Source organism: Apium graveolens, chromosome 10, assembly GCF_009905375.1.
Source record: "Apium graveolens cultivar Ventura chromosome 10, ASM990537v1, whole genome shotgun sequence".
In the NCBI taxonomy this organism is placed as follows: domain Eukaryota; kingdom Viridiplantae; phylum Streptophyta; class Magnoliopsida; order Apiales; family Apiaceae; genus Apium; species Apium graveolens.
In genome coordinates, this window is record NC_133656.1 from 227,569,134 (window position 1) to 227,594,502 (window position 25,369).

Genomic DNA, 25,369 nt, shown 5'->3' on the forward strand with positions numbered 1-25,369 from the left:
TCAGTTTCGAAATCTTTCTTGAAATTCAAAGATCAATATGGAGTCTTAGCTATATAGTATTAGTAATTAGTAATGGAAATGGGAATCAGGTGCCCTTTAGTTTTTAAAAAAGATGAACTGATTGATGAAGGAAAGGAAAGAAAGAAAATGAGGGAAAGCAAAAGGGGAGAACAAAGTAAGACAAAAGGAGACATCACAAGAAAGTGAGAAGCATATACCATATCTTTGACACCCCCCATTGAATCTTCACCTTTTTTTTATTGTTATTCACACGTACTTCTAGTTAGGGGGTGTACACAGGATCGGTTTGGGCGGCTTGGGAAAATTTAGCAACCCAACCCAATTAATTCGGCTTTTCAAAATTTCAACACAACCCAAACCGTTTAAATTTGTAACTGAAACCAATTTGTATACTTCGGTTTGGTTCGGTTTGGATCGGTTTGATCGGTTTATTAAATATACAAAATTAATATAAAAAATTATAATAAAACATAAGGTTTCAAAGTTTAAAACACTTGAAAATAGTTCAAAACAATATTACAATCCTCCATATTCAATAGTCTTAAACATCTAATTTTCGACATCAAACGTACTAATAATATTGTTTACGCTTTAAATATTAGAATGAATTATAAATGCAAAAAATATAACACTAATCAAACATCTATTGTTGCTACGAAATGAACTATGAACACGGAGGTTATAAGTTACATTTAGAGTTAGAGATATATGGATCTATGTAAATGGCCTAAACATAATTTTGGATTAACTTTTTAGCATGTATATATATATTTTAATCGGGTTGGATTGGATTGATTTAAAATTATCGAAAATCATATCCAACCCAATTAAATCGGGTTGACATTTTTTCAACCCAACTATATATCGGGTTGAAAAAATCGGTTTGGTTCGGCCGAAATAGGGTCGGTTCGGTTTGAATTGGTCGGGTTGGCCAAACCGTGTACACCCCTACTTCTAGTTATATTTTCTTGTCAATCACCTGTGTACGTATGTGCGAGTATAATCGAGCCGAGACAAGTCGAGCATTATCAGGTTCGGCTCATATTCGATTAAAATAGTTAAAACTCGAGCTCGAGCTCGAGTTTGATCAAACTTTTAATTTGAAGTTCGAAACTCGACTCGCAAAAAATTCGATAAGTTAGAATTCGTCTCGAAAGCTTAAATAGATTTCGGCAAATACTAACAAAAACTCAAAATATTATATGTTCGCCTCAAGTTAGATTCGATTATATATAAAAATATATAAGTAAAATACCAATTATTGCTATTAAATATATATTTATAATAAAAAATAAAAAATAATAGAGTTTCAATAAGACTCGCGAATCATACAAGACGGATAATTTAAAGCTCGAGCTCGGCTTTATTGTTACCGAACCGAATTCAAATATTTAACGAGCCGAATTCGAGCAACCGACCAACGATTTAACTAGTTTACACCTGTATCAGTATCGTGTCCATTTGACTCGGTGTATCCTACCTCCTCTTTGTAGGCGTATAGAATTAAGCAATGAAATTCAAACCAATTAGGGGACGAAGTATTATTTTTCATTTGTTTCTCACCATTATAATTTATATAGAAATTTTAAAAAATATTATTTTTCTAAGTTTATCTTTAATTAATTTTTTTTTTGCAAAAATACGGTTGCAATAAAAAGCAATCACATCTGTATTTTTTTCAAATATAGAGCAGATTTGATTAATAAACCGAAAGAGATTCAATCATGACGAACCCTCGACATTATGTAATCAGGTTGAAAAATAAATAAACGAAATAAATAATTAGTCATTTTGTTTCCAGATTCCTTAACTAACTAAATACACAACTTTTATTGATTGAATCAAGTCGCAAAAAAAAATGAAAAATTATATTTTTACAAACAAAAACTTAGAGCTTAACTGATAGGTTCTTCTTTCTTGTTGTTAAATAAGCGGGAGATCCACATAATCATGCAATTTATTCCCCGATATGTAGTATGAATGAATATAGGGAAATTGACAAATATACAAATTTTGATGTATTTATTTGCAACTCTACTATCTTATTAAATATCTTGTAAATTTACTATTTTTTAAAAAATACACACAATTAAATTGCAAAAATACAATCCATCTGCTCTCTTTATCATCCTCATCCTTTTTCACCTCATCTTCCTCCACCACCACCACCCCCGAACCACCGCCTCCAGCCCCGAATCCACCACCTCCGCTGCCTCCCCATCTTCGCCCTCGAATTCACCTCCTCCACCCTCAATTCACCACCACCTCGAATCCCCTCCACCCTCAATTCACCACCACCTCGAATCCCTCTGACATGATCAAAGTAATAGCCACTCACTAAACCCCTAACTTTCGAAACTTTATTACTCTCATTTTCTAATTCAACTCCGCGGTGAATCTCGTCCTCCTCGTGGGAGATCGTTGATGGATCGAAGTCGATGTCATCGAGCTCGTCGATGCGATCATCGGATCCGGCGACGGTTTTGAGGTCGTCGGGATATGTATAATTAAAATATACTTTGTGAATTAGATATGTATAATTTAGTAAAACTATATATCTAATTAGCAATTATAGTATTTTAATTAGCAATTATAGTATTTTAATTAGCAATTAGTTTCCCATGATTGCTTTTGTGGTATTTGTATTGGCCCATAGGGGCATTCATTTTTCGCCATTTACAACCGCTTGTACAACTTATTTTGTAACTAAATGTAATTTTCAACAGATTTTTTCAAATTTATATTTGTGGTTGCATATATGATTGCAGATATGGTTGCAAATGTAAACCTCCGTATTTTTGCAAATATTTTTTGAAATGTAGTATTTTTGCAATTTATTTTAAAAATTGAGAGTATTTTTATAAAAAGTTTATAAATTTTAGGTATTTATGAGAAAAGACCATGAATATTCAGTACGTAGTGAATGAATTGAAGAGTAATAAGTTACACAGAGGTGTAGGGGGCAGGGGCTAATTTAGGTTAAGCACGGGGTAAACTGAAGTAAAAAATATTTTATAAAATCAACCTATTTAAAATGAAAAATGAGTAAAAGTTTTACTTCAAGTGTTGTTAAATGGTTAAACTCTAAAAATGATGAATAACTGATTTTAACCCCGGATAGTTTGATATCCTGGTTGAGTCAAAGCAAATTTAACTTATAAAATGTAAACGAAGATGAACGGAACGGTGGACAAGTGGGTATAAGGGAGACAAGTGGTAAACCCAATGTAATGAATGGAAGGCGGGAGATTTGAGAGGTGTGTATTAATCTCCTGTGTAAGTGTATATAATTATAGGTGTTCACATTCAACCCATTAATCACTTCCAACTTAAAAGTATCTAATTTTTTTTATTAGAGCATATATAATTTTCTTTCAAAATTAAAAATATTATATTCATTTAAATATGAATAATTATAAAAATTATGATATAATAAATATATATTTATTAATAAATAATTAATATAATCATAATAATATATTAAATATTATTTAATACTATAATACATGTGATTTTTACTACGATTAATTCCCCTATTTTCAATTAACACAAATCGATAGCTCGATCGATCTTCCCGAATTTCGATTCCCGATTTTTACAATACACATAATAATTAAGAAAATCATAATAAAAAAATAATAATAAGTGTAACAGACAGACAGACAGACAAGTGGGATAGTGTAGAAGAAATAATAAAAGAAGAGAGAGGATTGGGAGGTTGGTGCGTCACATAGTAATGATTTTGCACTTGAGTACACTATCATTGCCACTCTGCCTTTGTTTTGAATTGTCTTTTCATTCCTCCCATGCATGCATTACATATATTTCTATCTTATTATATTCCGTGTGTGTGTTGGATTTGGAGGAGCTACATATTGCAAGCATTTGCACTAAAACATAACGGGGCGCGTGTGGAAGGGGGATGGTAGGGTAGGGTAGGGTAGGGTAGGGTAGGGTAGGGTAGGGTAGGGTAGTATGTCTACTGCTCCCTCCGTTCCTAAAAATATTTTTCAGTTGTGTTGTATACGTTTGCCAATATAAATTTTTGATTGTTAATATCTTTAATTTTGTATTAGTATTAAATATAAAAATTTCATTGTATTAAAGTACTCATAAATATAAATTTAACAAAATCACTCATGACTATATTTGATCTTATAAATTAGATTTAATGTCGGAAGTTAAAATAGGAAACGTATAACGGGACGGAGGAGTACATTAACGGCAGCAGATGACAAAACAAAAACTAAACACTTTCTCCCTCCGTCAACACTTTGTCCTTTTTATACTCATTCCCGTGGGTAAACATGAGTCCGGTTGACCGGGTTTGAAGGAAAAAAAACCCAACTCTATTAGTTCAAAAAAAAACACTCTACTGCAAGAGTGTCGTCCTGTGACTACTAAATATGATAAAATTAGTGGCGTACCGTACTTCGATCAGGGGAACATTGTATGAAGGCATTGGGTCCCAGACCATGTTACCGTTGGCGTTTTGTCCTTCGTTTTAGCGCTAATTCCAAGAGTTTCGTCCAAATTTGGATCGAGTTTGAACCGAATTTTGGTCCAAATTTGGACCGAACCCCTCTCCAACTCCAATAGTTTGGTCTAAATTTCGGTCCAAATCTCAAAATATTTATTTAATTATTTTAAGGTCTTATAATAATAAATATATTATTTTTGTATGATATAAAATTTTATTTTTATATTTTATTATTATTATTAATTACTTGTTTTATGTTAAAATTATTAATAAATGAATAATAGAATTCTAATTAAATTTCAAATATATATGAAAAATAGTAAACACATTTAGTTATAATTTTTATAATAAAACCGTTAATAAAATATTACATTCAAATAAGAAAAATACAAATATTAATTAAATCTTAAAACATCGTTAACTAATACTAATTCTCAGAATTAGTATATTCTTCCCACAAACGTTCTTCGTTTCAAAGTTGAGGATCTGAAGATGAAGGTCAAGGATCTCAAAACAACCTAAATAGTTAGGTGCAATATTTTGACTATCTTGGAGGAAGTCGATTTAATTTGTCGGACTAAATTAATAATTTAGTTCTCATCGCATTTTAATTTATGTTGTGTTTCAGATTAAGTTTTATGTGTTGTAATCTTTATTTTAATATTTGAATGTATTCGTAATTTGAATTCAAGAAATGCAATGATATTTATTTAATTACATTTAAATATTTTTTAATTTAAATTATTATCTAAATAAATAATAATAATATCCTAATATCGGTTAATTGCATTTATAAATACCCGAAATCAAAATTTTATGTAATAAACTAAAAGAAATATATTAAAAACTATTATTTTAATCTCGGTCCAAATTTGGACCGAGATTTAAGCCACTGTTGGGTGAATTTGGACCGAAATCGGTCCAAATTTGGACCTTTAGGCCACTCTTGGAGTTGGCCTTATTACGGGGATGGCCCAAACTCAGCATTGTCAATTTATTCACAATTTTATTCAGTAAAGAGGATGCATGTTCTAGCCTCGAGGGGATGAACTTTGAACTCTACATATACAAACCCCGTTGTATGTCTATATTGCATGACAGGTACTACTACTAGTGGTGGCCACTTGGGTGGTTCGGGCCGGGCCGCCGGTGGGTTCGGTTCACTAATCCCAGGCATTGAACCGGCACTATCAGGTAACGAATCGGACTCGGACCGGATTTGAACCGTGAAAAGGAGAACCGGATTCGACTCGTGAGTCGTCAATGAGCTCGCGAGCCCGCGAGCCTGGGCGAGTTTGATTCTATATATGCAGGACTTTAATTACCCATATAGCGCGTTGAATTTGGTTCTGTTGTTATGCAAATCGAATTTCGCCGAAAAAAGCTTGAACATCGCCGGATTTCATGGCGACATGGCTCGAACTCGCGAGTTATCGCATGAATACAGTCGTGGTTAGCTTAATCGGGTGGTTGGGGGCATGTTGTTGTTGATTAGACGAAATAAACGAGTTCAAACAACTCGTTTTGGTCCCGATTGGACGGTTGGAGTTGTGCCGGAATCTCACCGGAGTCGAAGAAACCACCGGTGTACTTGACGAGCCTGTGCTGGCTATGCGGGCCGGTCCCGGTTCTCCAATATTATATTCGTAACCGGCTCGATTGATCTAACGAATTATGCGGGTTTGAACCGGTCCGGTTCGGACCGAATAATTACGGATTTTCGTACGAACCGATCCCGAATGTGTGGTTCAAACCCGTACATTTGGCCAGTTAGTAGGAGGTAGGTCGCCCATTTTCAATTGACACAGATGGACTGACAAAGATACACAGGTGTGAGAGAGAGAGAGAGCTACTTTATGTACTCTCCCCCTCCTTTACTTTCTAGTCCATCCTCCTTTTTCATGTGAAGTCACTTTCAGTATCAATTCCTACTATCCCCCCTCGTTCTTAATTGGTCACCCGACCTTGAATTTAAACCAACGTTATTTTCACAACATTTTTTATTTCTAAATATATATATATATTATTTGTGGCATATTTTTCTAGAAATAATATTTTTCTGAATTTAAAATATATTTTAAATTTTGTATTCTCACCACAAAATGTGTTGCCCACTATAATAAATCCTTGTTCCTTCATATGAAAATGTACGTCACTTAAATATATATTTTATCATGTGTGTTGTGTTCTAGAACAAATGATAGGAAAGAAAATAATGGAAAATAGTTAATTTTTCTCTCTCCCAATCTCCTCATTGGAAGGAAATTTTAGAGACAATTACATTAAAACCTTTCCGGGTGTATATAGATGAGAGTTGGTTCTCATCTTGAGATATATAGAAAACAAGATTAAAAAGTTTGGTTTTTATGAAAATCTGAGTGAATTCGGTTGTTTATAGGTTATTCACACTCTACCAACCCAACTCACACAATAAATTATGTTGTTTACTCTTCTAATGCTTATATAATAGGTAAAAGCAACTTCTTTTACTTAGCAGAACTCTCTCTTCCTAAAGAATGGGAGAGAAGAAATCAGATTGAAATATGATAGTTTGAACTCTTCGTAGATACAACTTCATATAAAAATAGAAACCACAAACTTTAATTAGTTATAAATTTGAAAAAAAAATCTGGAATCAAACAAAATTCAATCCTTTTTAAAATATCATTCATCTAGTATTTACAAATACTAATTTGGTTTACACTTTTTTCTACAACCATTCTTTAGATATCCACGTACCTCTTACGTAATAAAATACCCTTTATTTTGTGGGTTTCCATGCGTTCTCATATGTTTTACTTTGCACTGTTGTATTCTTTATCTACATGCAATTTTTCCATTACATAATAAACATTGTGCATACTGCATAATATACTTATAAAACAATTCAAACTCCCTCAGTTTATAATCCGGTCACTAGTTTAGGATTCATTCATACTAAAAGATAGCTTGCATTTTTCTTAGTAAGTCTCACTCCGAACGGTACATTTGAGTCTAAAGAAGCTACACAGTTTTTTCGCCATCATCGAGGATCGAAAAGAGGAATGTGGTAATTCTCTACTCAAGGAAAAGAAACTTGGAACAATCACCATAACTGAGATACCTTAAAGCAGTTCCACTAGTAAGAGGCCCTGGGAAAGTAAAAACAGATGCTGCTGCTGCTAAAGCTTCCACCCTGGGATAAATAACATCCTTAACAGTGAAGCTATCACTACAAAAGCTTCAACCCACCAGTTACATCATCAACTAACTCGGCAGGGCCTGCACACGGCATAACATCAACACTTAAAGTTGAAAAAACATGGGGTGCAAAGAAGAACAAGTACACTATTCAGCACAGTTCTGAAACAGTAGTCCCATTTTACTTGTACTAGTTTGCTCAAATCTTGATGCCAGTATAGATAGATACTTTGCACCCAAAATTACCATCAGAACTAAATATCATTTTACAAGATAATTGTTACTCATTAATAAAAATAAAATTGAATATCAACCAGTTAGACAACAAAACTAAACACCACTGTGTGTAGAAAAGGATTAAAAGAGTATTGTCGAAACATTTGAAATTTGTAAAAGAAACTTCATACTAGTAGATTAGATGTCTATTCCGAAAATTTCACAACATAATCAAGAGAGATATTTCTTACCAAGAACAGCCATCACCGTCCTTGAATCTGAAGAAAGAATAGTGAAATAACATGGTCAGGCAAATTCAAGCTAGAAATCACAAGTAGTTGGAACTGCAAAACTATGAAGGCTCACTTAAAATTGGGTGAAATTTAGGTACAAAGTTGGTGCTATTTCATTCAAACTGAAAAGAGGAGTGCTATATTTGTCGTCCCCTTTTCTAAAAATATTGAAAAGCATCAAAAGCAATAAATTGCCACTTGATGACTAGAAGTTGGTGAAAGACAAGGGATCAACACTTTCATACAACAGCAGCTAAAAACAGATAATGGAAAGGCAATGAAATTGAAGATTTGCATAACGTTATGATATAATCTGTGTTTTTATTGCATAAGTATTTTTAATCAAGCAACCTATTATTGATTCAATTAAAATAATTATAACTAGCACATATAAATCTATTTGTCTATCTCAATAGAGTTTATTTCAGAAAAAAAATTGGAGTTCAGCATTCCGAACAAGGAAACATGTTAATTAAAATCGATTCAAGTGTTAATATAGTATACCTCTTCACATGTTATACACTAATACTGAAGAGCCGGGATAGATCGTCAGTTAACATGCATGCATCTATTTATTCCACAATTTTTTTGGTTTTTACTACTAATTTTTTCTTCCATTTTATGTGGTTTACTCCTTTCATTCTCTGAATCCATATCTATCATTCACAAATTTCACCATCTTCTTGCAACAATCCATAATCTCCCAACTCTCATTTTCTACAATACTCTTTCTCCCTGTATACCTAAAAAACTTTCTTCATAACCTCCATATGCCTATTTCAGTCCATTACTCCCAAGCCAACACAACCCAAGTGCTTACAGTTTTTTTAGAATTCACAGCATGTCAGGCAGCAACTTAAGTTAAGTTAAAAAAATTAAAGCCTACATTCCAACTTTTGGGGTAATAAAACAAATTATAATTTAAAAATAATTACAGAAACAAGAATATTTATTTACTCACTTGGAGCAATCTGTGTTCGTCCAGCATCAATAACAATATAGGTGGGTATGTTTAAGGATTTAGCTCGTTCCTGTCAGAATAATATAAGTTCAACTTAATTAGCAAGAGGATATTTCTATTTCATCATAGAACCGAGTTAAAGTTTGCAGTAGACATACACCAATATTGAAAATTTAAGATTTAGACAAGATAAGCAGGACATCATATGCTAAACATGCTCCGATCATGCAAAATAACACAATTCACTTCTAAAATAAATACTGTTTCTAGTCAAGCTTAGCTCTTTTAGCTAAAGGAGGTAAGCTGAAGCGAGCCTACAAAGAGATAAAGAATGTCAACTAGATTGGGCCTTTAATTTAAGCCCACAGGGTTTCTTAATGTGGCTTGGTTTTAGGATAGGTAACCCAAGTGTGTTCAAACAGCTCTTTTCATTTAGAACCCTGATCAAATTGTCTTCCATGTGTGGATTTAACTTTGAAATTGACGAGGAATATAAAGCAAGAAACAATGTAAGATTATATAAAGTAGATAAGTAGAATAGAAGATCCTACCAACCACTAAACTTTACTAGTTGTCACCATTGTATCTATAATTGATTTCACTACTATTGCTAAATTATATTAATTAACACGGATTGTACTATAAATACCGCCTGATTAATAATATCAGTGTCTAAGTGGCACAAAGTATAGTAACATGACAGGTCAACAATTGTGACCACTGACTTGCTGAAAAGCATGATGGCAAAAAATGTGAAAAGAGTAGCACCGTTAATATTTGCTCAATGTAGAACATGGTTTTTTTATAGGATCAAGCAATTTTTAGTTTGGATTTTTATTTGTATTAATCTAAACTTATGTTTTTAAATTAAAGGCTGTTATCAGAGGTAGTAATAGCAGCAAGAACTAGTCAGAGCGTGTAGCTAGTTTTTAGGATGTGATAAGTGTAGGTAGTTGGTTGAGTCAAGGATGCTGTTGTAGCACTCCTACTTTCTAGCCACCACTTTGGTGTGCTGTGTTTTAAGTCTGGGTGTATTTTGCAGATTAGAGTAATATAACGTTCAGTTTGTTTTTCTCCCAGTTTCATATCAAACACAATAACGGAGACCACCCTTATCACTATGCTAATGCATTCACTACTAAAGTACTATTGCAGAAGACTCTGGATATACGAAGCTAGAGCTAATTGAACTTGTTTAAACAAGGAATAACAGAAAGAAGGGTGAGATGTACATTAAGGCTTGAGCAGCAATATAAAGAAAGAACCCTCTAAAAAAACAAAACATAAAGAAGATCTATCCTTTTTAAATATGACTGCTAACTACTCTCAGACCGTAAGTCTCCAGAACTTTATTTCTTGCTTAAACCTGCAGGTAACCTTTTTAGTGGGAAGTGGTAGGATTATGCTAATGAGACGGGCTTCAACCACTAACTCTAGTTTGTTTGGTAATATATAACTAATTTGATTTCAAATATAAAACCCAGTTTAATCCAGAGAGTATAAGCCCTCGGTCCATCTTTCCCTAATTCCCCATTTTCCACAAGGAAATCAAGTGATACTTTATTTATACAGAAAACTTAAAGTAGTATTTTTCCCACACACCATCAAACTAGAAACTTTTGTCAGTTACTTCAATATTTGAGCATAAGCACAAGCAGTTCAGTGGCTAGACCAAATTAGGCAAGTTATGAGTTGAATTTGTTTGCAAGCATTACTTGTAGAACCAGCATATCATCTTCGCTATCAATTTTCACAACCACCTTAACTTGGCCACACATCTCCCACCTATTGGCAAGAAAAAGAAGGTATATATATGACAAACACCATTATGAAAGTAACTATTTATGTTCACTGCACTGACAAATCAATAAATTATTTTTAGCTTTTGATATACCTGTTTAAAGCTTTTGGTGCCCGGTGAAGGATCTTCTTATACAGACCCAGTGTTGCATGGCTGACAAATTAGCAATTATTTTATTAGTATACATTAATCACAAACAACTGCATAATCATGCACTACAGGTACTCCAAAACACAGCATAATCTTGAGGCAAGTGCTTCTGACTCACTCCACCCTCGATAAAATTTGAAAAGTTGATTTTGAACAGAAACATGCACCTTCTGTTTAATGACGGTGGAAGCCTCATGTATATTTAATTAAAATTGGCACTTGGAAAAATCATTGACGAAAGATTATTATGACTTTATAGTTCTTATCGTTCCGTCAATTATTTATGACTTATTAAAAAAAACTTATAATCCTTATACATCATTTTTCCTCTCTTTGATGCATAGTTGAACTTGAAATAAATACATGGATCTTCATATTGAGGCCAATATTTATGTCGAGCTTCAATGGAAAAATTGTACGCTAGTAGCAGGACTCGTGTTAAAAGTAAATGACTCATGCGAGAAATGAACTGGAAAGTGGAAACCTGGACTTGACATTGCCTCCATCGATTTTGCTACAAACTAACACACTAATATACCTAATTAGGCTTGGTAAAAATAAAATTGTTGTTTCCATCTTAGTGTTTTAGCCCATCAGTTATATACAATAACCTCCATCAGCCTCGTTCAACCGTAGCAAGATTAATTCATTGACTCAAAAAGATCTTAAGATAGTCAACTTGTTCGTGAGGAACTCCAATTTCCATTTTGCAATCTGATCCACTCATGTATTTGTTGGTTTTCACATTATTCAAATTTTTACTAATTGTGAAATTTATTTGTTATATGATCTCAAACTCTATTTCATAATATACGATACACCTATATATTAAAATTTCATATTCATATTAATTTACGATTCCATGTCTGCTACACTTCGATGAAGCTGGTGCTTTACGCCTAGGCTCTAGGAGTTTTGCGCCTCAGTGCGCTTAACACCTTTGACAACACTACACTCAAGCACCAAATTACTCAAATGGTGAGGTTTGTGAGACTCGTCGAGTTTTTGAATCCATCATTTACATGAATAATTGGTCAAGGTCACCAGTTTCAAGCTTCTTTTAGTCAGATTTAACATTTAGTACAGTCAATTCGGGCTTGGAGCAAAACTAGAGTAGATCAAGCTTTGCTTGAATTTTATAGTTCGACCAAACTTAGACTTTGAACTTCAAGTCAAATTCAAACCTCTGCCGGCTACACTCCTAATCATGATAATGCCTGAAGTTACGTGCAAAACGAGGACTAGTTTATGATCCATATTCAGAAAAGACTTAGCATTGTTGCTATGCATCTCAACATAATACCTAGAAGTAGTACAGAGGTGTTTGCACATCTTAAGTCAGTAGCAGGCATAAAACAACTCACCACCAAAACCTTTTGTGAACATTTTAGAACAATACATGACAAAGAAAAAGCATATACCCTTCACAATTGATATTTACTAGAGACTATAGGCACTGTTAAGACAAAAACTGTATATGCTACATGATAAATCTGGTAAGATGTTAATTGAAAGCAAAATAAATAATATAAAAAAATCAGTGCTATAATAAGATACCTGCACTGAGCAGCAATTTTCCCTTTTCCCATCTTCAGGTCATTCCTCACGACCAAAACCTGCATAACTAAAGCAGATGATTCTTAGGTCTAAAACAAACAGATTAATGGGAAATATATAAAGGTATAGAGTGGACAGTGGAGGGCTGGAGGACCATTTTAAAATCTTCAAGAATTTCGGCCAGCTTTTCAACCTCAAGAGGTAGCTTGGCCCAGTTCTTCTTTCCATTGATAAGTGCAGTATCTGTGGAAGTTTTGGCCTTGAAGTGCAAAAGACCAGGATACCGTGTACCAAAAATATATCCCAAAGCAAGGCAGCCTGCCCCAACAAAAATGGCACTGAGCCATGTCATGTCCATCATATAATAAACTCAGCCAACAACCTGTGACGCGTGTAAAAAGGTGAGATATTACTTGCATATCTTGGTGAAGTTAAAATTGAAACTACAGGGCATAGAGCTTTAAATGTCATCAAGCTTCACCAGCACCGTGGTATAGAGACCTTATGCAGGACAATTCCAATGAACCGGCCCAGTTTGGCTTGGTAAACACAAAAGCTAATGAAGCTGATGATAAATAAATCAATAACACGTTTTCCAAATTTTATTTTTTAAGTAGTTTTTACATTTTTAGGTTTCATGCCCGTTCTTGTTTGCGACCAAAAACTACAGCAACTTTTATAGTCTATATATTTTTTTAACATCTGAAACTTCATATCACAATATCATACACCTGTGTACATAAACAAATTATATCACCTACAACTCAGCCCTAACCCTCCACCGGACTCTCAACAAACTAGTTAAGATTGATTGAGTAGCTGTTTTTCATGAAACGAATGGAATGAAATATATGATAAAATATAGAGACTTCTAATCGAGATACAATGAAAGCTAATAACGAATTTCGCAAGATACCGTGAAATGACCTAGCATATTGCATCACAAAATGGAGGACTGAATTCTATCATATGTAGATTAATTAGAACCTATATTGTAATAATTCAACCTACTCTTATATTTTATAATGCAACATCGAGTAATCAACACAAAAAGAGACACAATATTCACTTATATCTAGGGCTCTCTCATTCATCAATACTACACACATAATAACACAACCTACTGATCAATTTAAAACAACATAATAAACGATTAATCGGGTACAAAAATCAATACAAGTACCAATTCAAATGATAAACAAATTAAACACATAAAAAATATAATACGTTGAATTAAATTAAGAAATACCTAAAAACAATAATGTGATGATAGATATATCCGGAACACGTTTTTCAAAATGTATTGTAATTTTTACATGTTTAGGTTTCATGTCCTTTCTTGTTTGCAACCAAAAACTGCACAAACTTCTCTTGTCCATTTAATTTACGAACATCTAAAACTTCACATCACAATATCATACACAAGTATACATACATACATACATAAATACATAAATTATATCACCTACAACTTGACCTTAATCCTCCATTGAACTCTCAACTAACTGATTACAGATTAATTGCTTCTAACTGTTTCGTAAAACGAATGGAATAAAAGATATGATAAAATATAGGGACGTCTAATCGAAATACAATGAGAAAAGGCTAATCATGAATGTCGCCGTGAAATGACCTATTCTATTGTATTGGAAAATGGAGGACTTGAATTCTAACATGTGTGAATAATTAGAATGGAAAGTGTAATAATTCAACATACTCTTATATCTTATAACGACATCGAGTAATCAATACCAAAACAAACACAGTATTCACTCATATCTAGGGCTTAACAGTACTAACTACTAATAATTTATCGATACTATCAATACTATGTACATAATAACACAACATATTTGCAATATGTTATAATATGATTTCATCATACTAATTGATCAATTCAGAACAACATTATAATCGATTAATCAGTTACAAAAATCAATACAAGTACGAATCCAAATGATAAACAAATTAAATACATTAAAAAAAGTAGAATTAAATAGAGAAATACCTAAAAATAGAAATAATGATCGGAGAGAGCTACTGCATTGGCCGTCCGATTGTTGATGTATCAGACGGTGCAGAGCTCAGTGAGTGGGGGTGAGAAGGCTATGCTGCTTATTTGTTACGGCGAATGAGGAAATAATCTGAAGAAGAACAAGATGGACATTGTTTATTTGTTTCGATATTTGGGAATGTTTCAAACTTTGGGCTTTAACTGTGTGGCTCGGTAAGAAAAAAAATTTAGAAGCCCAAACTAGAAGATTAAAACCAAACTCGCGATGTTAATTGATTTTATGTTTCAAACTTTGGGTTTAACTAGGGTTGAGCATAAAAAATTCAAAAAATCGGATTATCTGAATTTTCGGTCAGATATCCGATTCTCCCTACTTTTCACAATTCAAGTATAATTTCATTTGGGCCATTAAAAGTAAATGAGACACTACATGATGTTTTTTGTCGGTACTACATGATGTTGTTGAAATTCCTTCCGGAGTATAATATTAGATAGACTTGGATTTGCAAGTCTTGAGAACTGTTATACCCAAAATTTGACATTGGATTGACTCGGTTCAAATGCGACTTACATACGGTCAAACCCGGTACAAAGTTGAGGACGCGTCCTGGCTTGTAGGACGCGCCTATATTTGATTTGATACTCTATTGATTGGTAATAGCGAAGCTTGGACCAGGACGCGCCCACTTGTGGTAGACGCGTCAACATAGGGAAAATTATTTGGTAAATGTGATCTTGTGGCATTGGAAGATGGAGGACGCGCTTGTCTCCACTAGGACGCTCCTGTAGCTTTGGCACGCTATGAGGAACGATTGGTGAGGAAACAGGGTTGGATTTATGAATGGAAGGGCGCGCCCAAGAGGTTAGGACGCGTCCTGTGATTGATCTTTGTGCTCTCAATGGGGACTTCAGGAAAAAGCTTGTATGGAGGGGAGCAATGGAGATTATTTTTACTAATGTATTTGTTGCATGTACTCTTTGAAGAATTCCCTCCTTGAGACGGTGAAGGAGGGGGATGTCCGTGAAAAGCTTGAAGGCCTCCAGGGGTGTGCCTGATGATTGAAGGCCTCCTCCTGTATTCAACGGGTGTCCTCGTTGGGGATGCGGGGTTTACTTTGGTGTGTGCTTTGGGAACTCAATTCTTGTATTCAACGGGTGTCCTCGTTGGAGAACTTTGGAGTCATCCTGCACTTTGCACCCAAGAGCTTGGGATCACCTGTCCTGCTATCTGGTGGGTTATCCTCATTCGGGGGACAGGGACGCGTCTAGCACTTGGGGTGAACCGTGGTTATACCTGCGTTCGTAAATCAAGGGAGATAGCTGTAGCGGAGTGTTATCCTTGCGCAGGGAGATGCATTATCCGTGAAGTCCTGTGATTACGGACGAGCCTTGGGCCTTCGCGGTTGGACCTCATAGTTGGACATTCCTAAAGTTAGCGGAAGACGGATATTGGATGGGCTTCTACTGGACTTAGGAATAAGAAGTCTAAACCCATCAGACTTCTTGTTCTGCGAGAACTACGTCAGGCTTGATCCCTATATAAAGGGTACGTAGGCACATTGAGAGGGTAAGAAGTTGAGAGCTGATAAGAGAGCCACCACTTACTCTGATCAATCTCAACCTAAAACAACCGCAATCAACCACACACCGCTTAAGTTTCCGGCAAAGAGTTACCGTCACAGATCTTAGTTCCGGCGAGAAACCTCAATCTTTGTTGTTACCAGATTCCCCCGTCAACAAATTGGCGCTAGAAGGAGGGGTCGAAATTAAGGTCGCAATCTTAGAAGGAAAAAATGTCTTACAATCGTGATGGAAGTTCTTATGATGGAAGTGACAGCAGATCTGAAGGAGAAGGCGGGGGGCGCTATACTCGCCACGAACCTTACGTTCCCAGGAACATGGCGGATCCACCAAGGGCTCCGGATGTGGGGGGGACACCTCCAGTTCTCATCAGCAACACTGATATATTGGAGCAATTATATCGCATGGGGGATACTCTTAACAGTTTTAACTCAAGACTGAATACGGTGGAGCGTCGAAAGACGAGGAGAGGTCGTCGTTTCCCCCGTCACGGTCATGCATTGGGAAAAGCCCCTGTAGTTGAAGGAGATACTCGGGGGAGCGGGGAAAACCCGCAAATCACTCCACGGCGCTTGGAGTACTCTGATGATGTAGAACCTATTGTGGAGCTTGCGGACGAAGACACTGATGGCAGAGAAAGACCTCGCATGGGTAACCAAGTAGTGCCACACCCACATAGGTCTGGGCGTACGATGGACGAGCGTCGTCGTACGGAGAACACTCAAAACAAAGATGAGGAAGGAAGGGATCTTTCAGCCTTAAAAAGGAGGTTTGGCATAAGGTTGGAGGACGACGATTTGAGGATGTTGCTTGTAGAATGGCAAAAGGAAGGAAACGCCGGAGAAGCGAGGCCCCGTGACACGACGCGTGTGCCCCCCGCATTCCAAAGGGATGACGGGGGGCGGCACCGCGAGCACTAGCGTGCCCCTCCGCGAGGAAGACCCGGGAATTACTACCGGGGATATCAGAGGAATGGACGAGGAAGAATGGGATATCAATACGGAAGAGCCCCTTACAATGGTAGGAGAGGTGGAGCACACTCCGCTGGAGAAGCCCCCGTCGTTATTCCCGTAGCTTCCCACAGCGTTACTGGTAATGGGTCTGGGGCGCGTCCTCATGACCAGGACGGCGGGCGAATTCAAGTAAGAATGCAGAACAATGATGAAATTCCGCGACGCGGTCAAGATGAACCTCGCGTATGGGAAAATATCCAGGACCAAAATGGTAACGTGCCACCTCCGCAGCCTCAGGGCGAGGGGCGGCGAGATCCTCCGCCACACCCGGGGGGTAATCAAGAGGAATTTCAGCAAGTCGCAGAGCAACCCCAGCAGCCTAATGTTCAAACCATTCCTGGGGTAGGGACATTTAATGTGAACGACCTCAAGAGGTTGCTCAACCATCTTGAGGGAGGAAGAGTAACGGCGACTGCGCAAGCTCCTTCTCCTTTTGCTGTTGTCGTGAGGGAGGCGCAATTGCCCGCTGGATACAGGAACACAACCAACGACTTACGTTTTCATGGGAATTCTGATCATGTGGAATTCCTGGGGCGTTTTAACATTGAAATGGACGTGTACCAAGTCCCTGATTTGGCTCGATGCCGTCTCCTGGCAGCCACTTTCAGAGAAGACGCTCAGCAGTGGTTCCAAAAACTTGGTCCGGGTGTGATTTCATCCTGGGAACAGATGAAAACTTTGTTTTTGACATAATTCCAAGCCGCGGTGAAGTATACACCACCTGTTACGACGCTGGCTAATGTGAAACAAAAGGAAGGAGAAAGTTTGACTTCGTATTTCAAGAGGTTTAATGCAGAATCTACTTTGGTGAGGGGTGCAACTGATGAAACATTGAAAATATTGCTTATAGCTGGGTTGCATGTGGGGACGGATTTCTGGAAGCACCTACAAGGGAAGGACCCAGTGTCGCTAGCTGATGTGCTTGCGCAGGCGGAGTCGTTCAAAGCAATCGAGCAGTCGCTTGCAGAAACAAAAAAGAATGACAATACCTATAACTCCAAGGGGCGATCCAAGAGAAGGGACAGATCCTTGAGCCCAGATTATCGGCGAAACGCCAGAAGCCCTAACAGGGTAAATGCTGTGAGCTCGCGGAGAGAATGGAACCCACCGTCGAACTACGAGAGAAGAGACAGCAATTATACACCGCTGGCAGCGTCCATTGATCATATCTTCGAGGTAAATAAGGATAGAGGAATCTTCAAGAAGCCCGACCGTCTAACTTCATGGCAGAACAGAGACAAGAAGAAGTATTGTGACTACCATGAGTCTACTGGCCACGACACCCATGAGTGTCGTCACTCGCGGGATGAGATTGAGGAATTGATCAAGGCAGGATACCTAGGAGAATGGATTGATAAGGTGAAGCGACGCAGGGGACTTGATGACAAGGGTAAGGATGAGAAACAGCCCCCGCGGGCGGAGGATGTTGAAAAAACAGCAGAGGTCAAGTTTCAGAGGGATGGCAGTATCAGGGCAATTTTCGGAGGACACTCTTTTGTTGGTGATAGTAATCGAGCACTGGAGAAAAACGCGAGAGAAGCGTGATATCCACCGCTCACCAACATCCACAGCTTGGAAGATAGACCCCCGAAGGTCTTTAAGGGAGAGTTCGTTGATATTACGTTCAAGGAAAAAGAATCTAGGTGGGTGCATCATCCTCACAACGATGCGCTAATGATTACCATGCTTATTGGGGCAATGAACGTACATCGAGTCTTCTTGAATAATGGGAGTTCTACAAACATCTTGTACTACAGCACCTATAAAAAGCTGGGTTTCCCAGATAGTGACATGTATTTCGAAGATGCGCACGTCTATGGCTTTACTGGGAAAGCAGTGAGAGTTATGGGTTCGGTCAGGCTTCCCGTCACGCTCGGGGAAGGGGCTTTGTCGGTTATTCAAATGATAGATTTTAAGATGCTAGATCAGGATTCCGCGCACAACGTGCTGGTCGGCAAACCTTGGTTGCGAGCGTTCAGGGTGATAACCTCGATACACCACATGATGATAAAGTTCCCAACGCCAAACGGAGTTGGCAGTCTGAGAGGGTCACAGTATGAGTCACGCGACTGCTATCACAAGGCTGTCAAGGAATTTCGCAAAAGAAGGTATGAAGGGAAAGGTCTCCCATTTGAAGATGTAGAAGATATTCATACAAAACCGAGTGGAGAGGTCCATGCCCACTATATTGTTGAAAGCCCCGGAAAGGAAGAAACCAATGCCGCTGGGAACTCTTTTTTGACGCGGGGACGTGTTTCGAAGATCCGTAGCGTAGAAGAAGTGGTGGTGGGTCATACAGAGGAAATCATACAGAAAGAGGTTAACGGGAAAAAGTTGGAAGGAAGAAGTGAGATTTTGCAAGGTCTCGGGAATAACTTCAAGGTTGATGCTCCTCGAGAGAAGGACGCGCCCTTGAATAAAATTAAGGTTGTTGCTCCTTAAAATGAGGACGCGCCCTCTTCATCTGCGTTACGCAAGGCTGCGTCCTGTCTGGAGGTGGACGCTCCCACTCATGAGGACGCACCCTCAGATATAAAAGTGGAAGTTGAAGACCCCCGAGATTTTGATTTCGATTTGGATCCCAGGATCCCTATGACCGCCGAAAAGACGGGACCGGCCGAAGACACAATATCCATACCGGTTGATAAAAATGACCCGAGCAAGGTTTTGAAAGTGGGGTCCCAGTTGGCTGATGAAATGAGAAGAAGTCTTGCCCGCTTCCTAATTGCAAATCTTGATGTCTTTGCATGGAGTCATTCAGATATGATAGAAATCGACCCAGAAGTAATGTGTCACCATTTGAATATCCTTCCGAATTGTATGGGCATGCGTCAGAAACGCCGCCCGGTAAGTGGAGAAAATGCAATAGCATTAAAAGAAGAAGTGGACCGGTTGTTGGAGGTGGGGCTAATCAAAGAATCTTTCTACCCCGAATGGCTTGCAAATCCGGTACTGGTGAAGAAACCGAATGGGAAGTGGAGAACATGTGTGGATTTAACAGATCTCAATAAGGCTTGTCCAAAGGACAGCTTCCCGTTGCCAAGAATCGATCAGTTGGTTGACGCAACGGCGGGGCATGCGTTGCTGAGTTTTATGGATGCATACTCCGGTTACAATCAAATTCCGATGTATGGCCCCGATCAAGAACATACATCCTTCATTACTGACAGGGGGTTATACTTTTACATAGGAATGCCGTTTGGATTGATTAATGCTGGCGCGACCTACCAGCGGTTGGTAAACATGATGTTCAAGGATCAAATCGGGAGAACTATGAAAGTGTATGTGGATGATATGCTGGTAAAGTCCAAGGTAGCGGGTGACCACATCAAGCACTTGATGGAGATGTTTAATATTCTGAGGAGGTTTCGTATGAAATTAAATCCGCAAAAATGTGTGGTCGGCGTGAAGTCGGGCAAGTTTCTCGGGTTCATTGTCAACCACAGGGGAATTGAGGCCAACCCCGCAAAGATCAGGGCATTGATGGATATGAAGTCACCCACCAATGTGAAATAAGTGCAGAGTTTGACTGGGAGAATCGTCGCGTTAAATCGATTTGTTTCCAAGTCGTCCGATAGATGCAAGGAATTTTTCAAGGCGATCAAATTAGCTGGGAAAGACTTTGTATGGACGTCAGAATGTGAAGAGGCTTTCAAAAGAATCAAGGAGCAACTGGGAAACCCTCCCATGTTGTCAAAGTCGTTAGATGGGGAGTCTCTAATACTGTACCTCACAGTGTCTGAATATTCGATCAGTGCAGTTCTGGTTAGAGAAGAAGATGGGCAGCAATCACCAGTGTACTACGTGAGCAAGCGGTTACACGACGCTGAAACTCGCTACACAAGCATGGAAAAACTGGTTTACGCCCTGATTCTTGCGTCAAGAAAATTGCGACCGTATTTTCAAGCCCATAGAGTTGAAGTTTGTACAGCGTACCCGCTGCGACAGGTCCTTCACAAACCAGAGTCATCAGGCAGAATGCTGAAATGGGTTGTGGAGTTGGGACAGTTTGATTTGGAATATGTACCTCGAACAGCGATAAAAGGGCAAGCCTTAGCCGATTTCTTGTTGGAATTTGATTCTGAAATTGATGATAAAGCTTTGGTAATGCTACATCCGCCTCATTCTGAGGAGTCTTTGGAGGAGTTTCTGCATCCTTGGTGGATCTTGCATGTGGATGGGGCGGTTAACAATGGAGGAGCAGGTGCGGATATAGTACTTGTGTCTCCGGAGGGCCACCATCTGATGAGCGCCATTCATTTCAAGTTTTATGCAACCAATAATGATGCGGAGTATGAGGCACTGATTAATGGCCTGAAAATCGCTTTGGAAATGGGGGTGCGGAACTTAATTGCAAGAAGTGACTCAGAGTTGGTAGTGAATCAGGTGAACGGGGGATTTCAAGCGCGAGGCCCATGAACAGAATTATACTTGAGATGTACACAGCGCCTGATTGGAATGTTCAAAGAAGTTAGATTGGAATGTGTTCCGCGGGAGAAGAACAGTATTGCGGATGCTCTGGCAAAAATGGGGTCGCAACAAGAGGCTGTGTTGTTAGGATCCATCCCCCTTGAAATCCAGGAGATTCCTAGTATCCCAGAGGTAGAAACTATGCGAGTAGATGAGGCTCCCAAGGAAACATGGATGACGCCCATTCTAGCTTACATTCGCAAGGGAATACTCCCCGATGATAAGTTTATGGCTCGCCGACTCCGCTATCAGGCTGCAAGATACGTGATATACGATGAAGTCCTGTACAAGAGAGGGTTCAACCAACCTCTGCTTAGGTGTGTTGAAGAAGAAGAAGGAAATTACATCCTAAGAGAGGTGCATGAAGGAATCTGTGGCAATCACTCGGGGGGTAGCTCGTTGGCAATGAAAGTTTTGCGCCTAGGGTATTATTGGCCCACAATGAGAGAAGATGCTACAAATTTCGTCAAGGCATGTGATCGCTGCCAGCGCTTTGTAAACTACTCGTCTATGTCGGCGACACTCTTGACGCCTATGGCAAGCCCGTGGTCGTTCGCCATGTGGGGAATTGATCTTATCGGGGAATTGCCGAAAGCTAAAGGAGACGTCAAATATGCAGTGGTTGCAGTCGATTACTTTACTAAATGGGCGGAAGTTATGCCACTGGCTACTATCACCGCAAAGAAAATCAGGGATTTTGTGTTCAACTCAATCGTATGTAGGTTCGGAATCCCTTACAAGCTTGTCTCCGACAATAGAAAGCAGTTTGATAGCCAGAAATTGCGACATTTATGTGAGGAGTTGAAAATCAAGAAGGAGTTTGCGGCGGTCTATCATCCTAAAAGCAATGGACAAACAGAAGCTGTTAACAAAATAATAAAGCATATCCTTAAAACTAAGCTGGAGGAATGCAAAGGGAATTGGCCTGAAGAACTCCCGAAGGTGATGTGGTCATACAACACTACGCCACGATCTACTATGGGAGAAACGCCGTTTATGCTGACTTACGGCTACGAAGCTATGGTCCCCGTGGAAGTTGGATCGGGATCACTTCGCAGAGATTGTTACAGAAACGAAGATGTTGAGGTTAATCAAAGGCTTCATTTAGATCTCTTAGAGGAGACGAGGGAAAATTCTCAGCTAAGGCTAGCGGCATATCAGCAACGCGCCGCAAGGTATTATAACAAGAAGGTAAAAGGACAATTGCTGAAGGTGGGAGATTTGGTACTTAGGAAAGTGATGCCCAATACAAAGAACCCCCGACATGGAGTGTTTGGAGCTAATTGGGAAGGACCATACAGAATAAAGTCCATCATGTGGAAGGGGACTTATCACATTGAAGATATGGAAGGGAAGCTAGTTCCGCGAGCTTGGAATGCGGAACATCTCCGAAAGTATTACCAGTAAGGCGCGGCTTTGGCCCCTTACATATTTCTTTTATTATTTTATTTTATTATTTTGGGTTATACCCGGATTATAGGCTAGAATTAAATAAATTCCTCATAGCCTAGGGGGGTAGTGCATGTACTACTTATCTTGGAACTAGTTGAAGGGCCATTTTTCAGAAATAATTCCCCACAAAACATAGTAGCCGTGGGACTGGTGCACTTTTGACACCAGAGCGCATTATAAATAAAAGTTTGAAACTTTCCAAAAGGATATTTGCTCAGTTTGCTTGGTTACATGACGCGTCCTAAACGTAGGGCGCGCCCTAAGCTTGGGTTTTATATGAATGATAACTGAAGTAGTGGTTGTCAAAAGGAACAATGAAACTCAAGTAAAATGTACTATTTTCAAGGATGCGCCCAAGTTATCTTGGTTGATGCTCCTTTAGACTGAATGTTACTATAATATTGACAACATAATTGAAAAAGAAAAAGTCCTTGTTAAGGACGCGTCCTGCTTGAAGGATGATGTATTTTGGATCAAAGGTGAGGCGCATCAAAACCATAGGACGCGCCCACTTGAGCCTTGTGCCTTGATTAAATACACAGGTATAAATACACAGGAATAACATGGTGCTATTCTCGTATGTTTTGCAAACAAAAATATTCATTAAATAAATAAAAGACGCGTCCAGTCAAGGAGGACGCGCCCAGGATGGTTACTTGCTTAACTGATGATAGTCAAAATAGACGTGTCCTAAGACTAGGACGCGTCCATGTGAATGGCAAAATAGGATGCTAAGTAAAAATATGCATGGATAAGGCGATGAGGTTTTTATAAAAAAAGTGCAGACAAATGAAGTTCAAACATGGATACTACAACTTGCAAGGCTTCAAGGGGCCCGCACCCTTAAAATAGTTCAAGTACATAGAAGATAAAGGACGCGTCCTAAGTAGGAGGTGCGTCATGTGGCTTGTCTTGGTCTTCTGCAGGGGGAGGCTGAGTCTGAAGTGGAGCAGGATCAGGGGACGCGTCCTCTTCCTCTAAGCCCAGAAAAATCCTCTTGTTCTTGATGGAGTCTGCGGCCCTGACCCTGAAATCATTTACCCATATCTGGGTATCTGCATCAAACTTTGAGAATATATACTCTGGGTCGTTGGCAATGAACCCAGAGCACCATTCTTCAAACCCAGCCTGTAAGCCGTGTTGGTAAACTAGCTTCTTTTCCTCTGTCCATCCATGCAGCCTATCATCATTTAGGGTGTCAAGCTCCAGCTGCATAGTGGAATTCAGTGCAATGACACTGTCCATTTGCTTCTCTATGGAGGAGACATTGCCTTCCAACACAACTTTTTCCGTCTCCAGACGCGTCCTCTCCCCCTCCAGACGTTTGATCTCAGCATCTTTTTCTGCAACAAGCAGGGTAATATATCTCTCCAGAGATTTAACTTTATCTTCGGCCTGGCTCTTTGCAGTGTCTGTAGCAGCAAGACGCGCCCTGAGCCTGGCGGCCATATTAGCACTCTGCCTGGCATGCAGGTGAAGCTCAGCTGCAGCCCTCACCATGGCCTCCTCTGTTTGTTGCTCTGTTCTAAAAGTCCAACCTCTGACTTCATCCTCTATGAAATCCCCAACAGAGGACGCGCCCAGGTATCTGAGAACAAAAGACTGGTCATCAGGAACTACCTTTTGACGCTTCGAGGGCGCGTCCTCAACCTTCTTGGGAATGTCAAACACGGTAGTGTCGATTATCTTTGGCGGAGGAGAAGGAGTTGCAATAGGAGGTGGGGTTTTTGCCTTTGGATCAACCTTTGTAGGGGGCAGTTTTTTGGCCCTTAGCTTTTTGGAGGCCCCAATTGCGAATCCTTTGGGAAGAGAGGCCATATCTGCGATATAAACATGAAAAGTGATTAGTTATGTACCAGAAGACGCGTCCTGAGAGTAAGACGCGTCCATATTATGATGTTATATGCATGAAAAGATGGCAATCAAAATAAGTGTGTAAAGATATAACAAGGAAAGTGAAAGACATGAGTAATGCATAAATGTGTCATGCAATGAATGACGCGCCCTGTACATATAGCGCGCCCTTCCTAGGGATATTAGCTATGATAGATTATGAAAAAACATAAGCCGTGGGAATATAAAACAGGCAGGACGCGCCCTTAGCAGATGTATGTGCGTGAAATATTTTTGATTTTTATGAAGGTTGACATTTTTCAAATGGGGAGCTATGATGAGTTATG

The 25,369-nt window shown here is 38.8% G+C and overlaps 2 protein-coding genes across 2 annotated transcripts; one reads left to right on the top strand and one right to left on the bottom strand.

Moving 5' to 3' along the window:
* Positions 1 to 7,340: 7,340 nt before the first annotated feature.
* Positions 7,341 to 14,932, bottom strand: LOC141693137 (uncharacterized). The gene is made up of 8 exons (XM_074498144.1): positions 14,668 to 14,932; positions 12,814 to 13,041; positions 12,660 to 12,718; positions 11,046 to 11,105; positions 10,867 to 10,936; positions 9,152 to 9,221; positions 8,149 to 8,175; positions 7,341 to 7,762 (listed from the first exon to the last, which is right to left on the bottom strand). The coding sequence occupies exons 2-8, from the start codon at positions 13,018 to 13,020 to the stop codon at positions 7,713 to 7,715; spliced, it is 543 nt and encodes a 180-aa protein (XP_074354245.1). The 5' UTR covers positions 13,021 to 13,041; positions 14,668 to 14,932; the 3' UTR covers positions 7,341 to 7,712.
* Positions 14,933 to 19,859: 4,927 nt separating this feature from the next.
* Positions 19,860 to 24,061, top strand: LOC141691924 (uncharacterized). The gene is made up of 6 exons (XM_074496674.1): positions 19,860 to 20,320; positions 21,023 to 21,215; positions 21,714 to 22,054; positions 22,460 to 22,601; positions 22,680 to 22,928; positions 23,975 to 24,061. Exons 1-6 carry the CDS (start codon positions 19,860 to 19,862, stop codon positions 24,059 to 24,061), a joined length of 1,473 nt encoding a protein of 490 aa, XP_074352775.1.
* The last annotated feature ends 1,308 nt before the right edge of the window (positions 24,062 to 25,369 follow it).

What these genes read in the sequence shown, in the direction of transcription:
- LOC141693137 (XM_074498144.1), bottom strand. Translation starts at nt 13,020, where the DNA reads ATGATGGACATGACATGGCTCAGTGCCATTTTTGTTGGGGCAGGCTGC. An exon ending in TTCTTGAAGATTTTAAAATG is followed by an intron (nt 12,719 to 12,813) that starts GTCCTCCAGCCC and finishes TTAGTTATGCAG; the next exon opens with GTTTTGGTCGTGAGGAATGA. An exon ending in GCACCAAAAGCTTTAAACAG is followed by an intron (nt 10,937 to 11,045) that starts GTATATCAAAAG and finishes TCTTGCCAATAG; the next exon opens with GTGGGAGATGTGTGGCCAAG.
- LOC141691924 (XM_074496674.1), top strand. Translation starts at nt 19,860, where the DNA reads ATGACCGCCGAAAAGACGGGACCGGCCGAAGACACAATATCCATACCG. An exon ending in CCGTTGCCAAGAATCGATCA is followed by an intron (nt 20,321 to 21,022) that starts GTTGGTTGACGC and finishes ATATTCGATCAG; the next exon opens with TGCAGTTCTGGTTAGAGAAG. An exon ending in TTCAACCAACCTCTGCTTAG is followed by an intron (nt 22,055 to 22,459) that starts GTGTGTTGAAGA and finishes AATCGTATGTAG; the next exon opens with GTTCGGAATCCCTTACAAGC.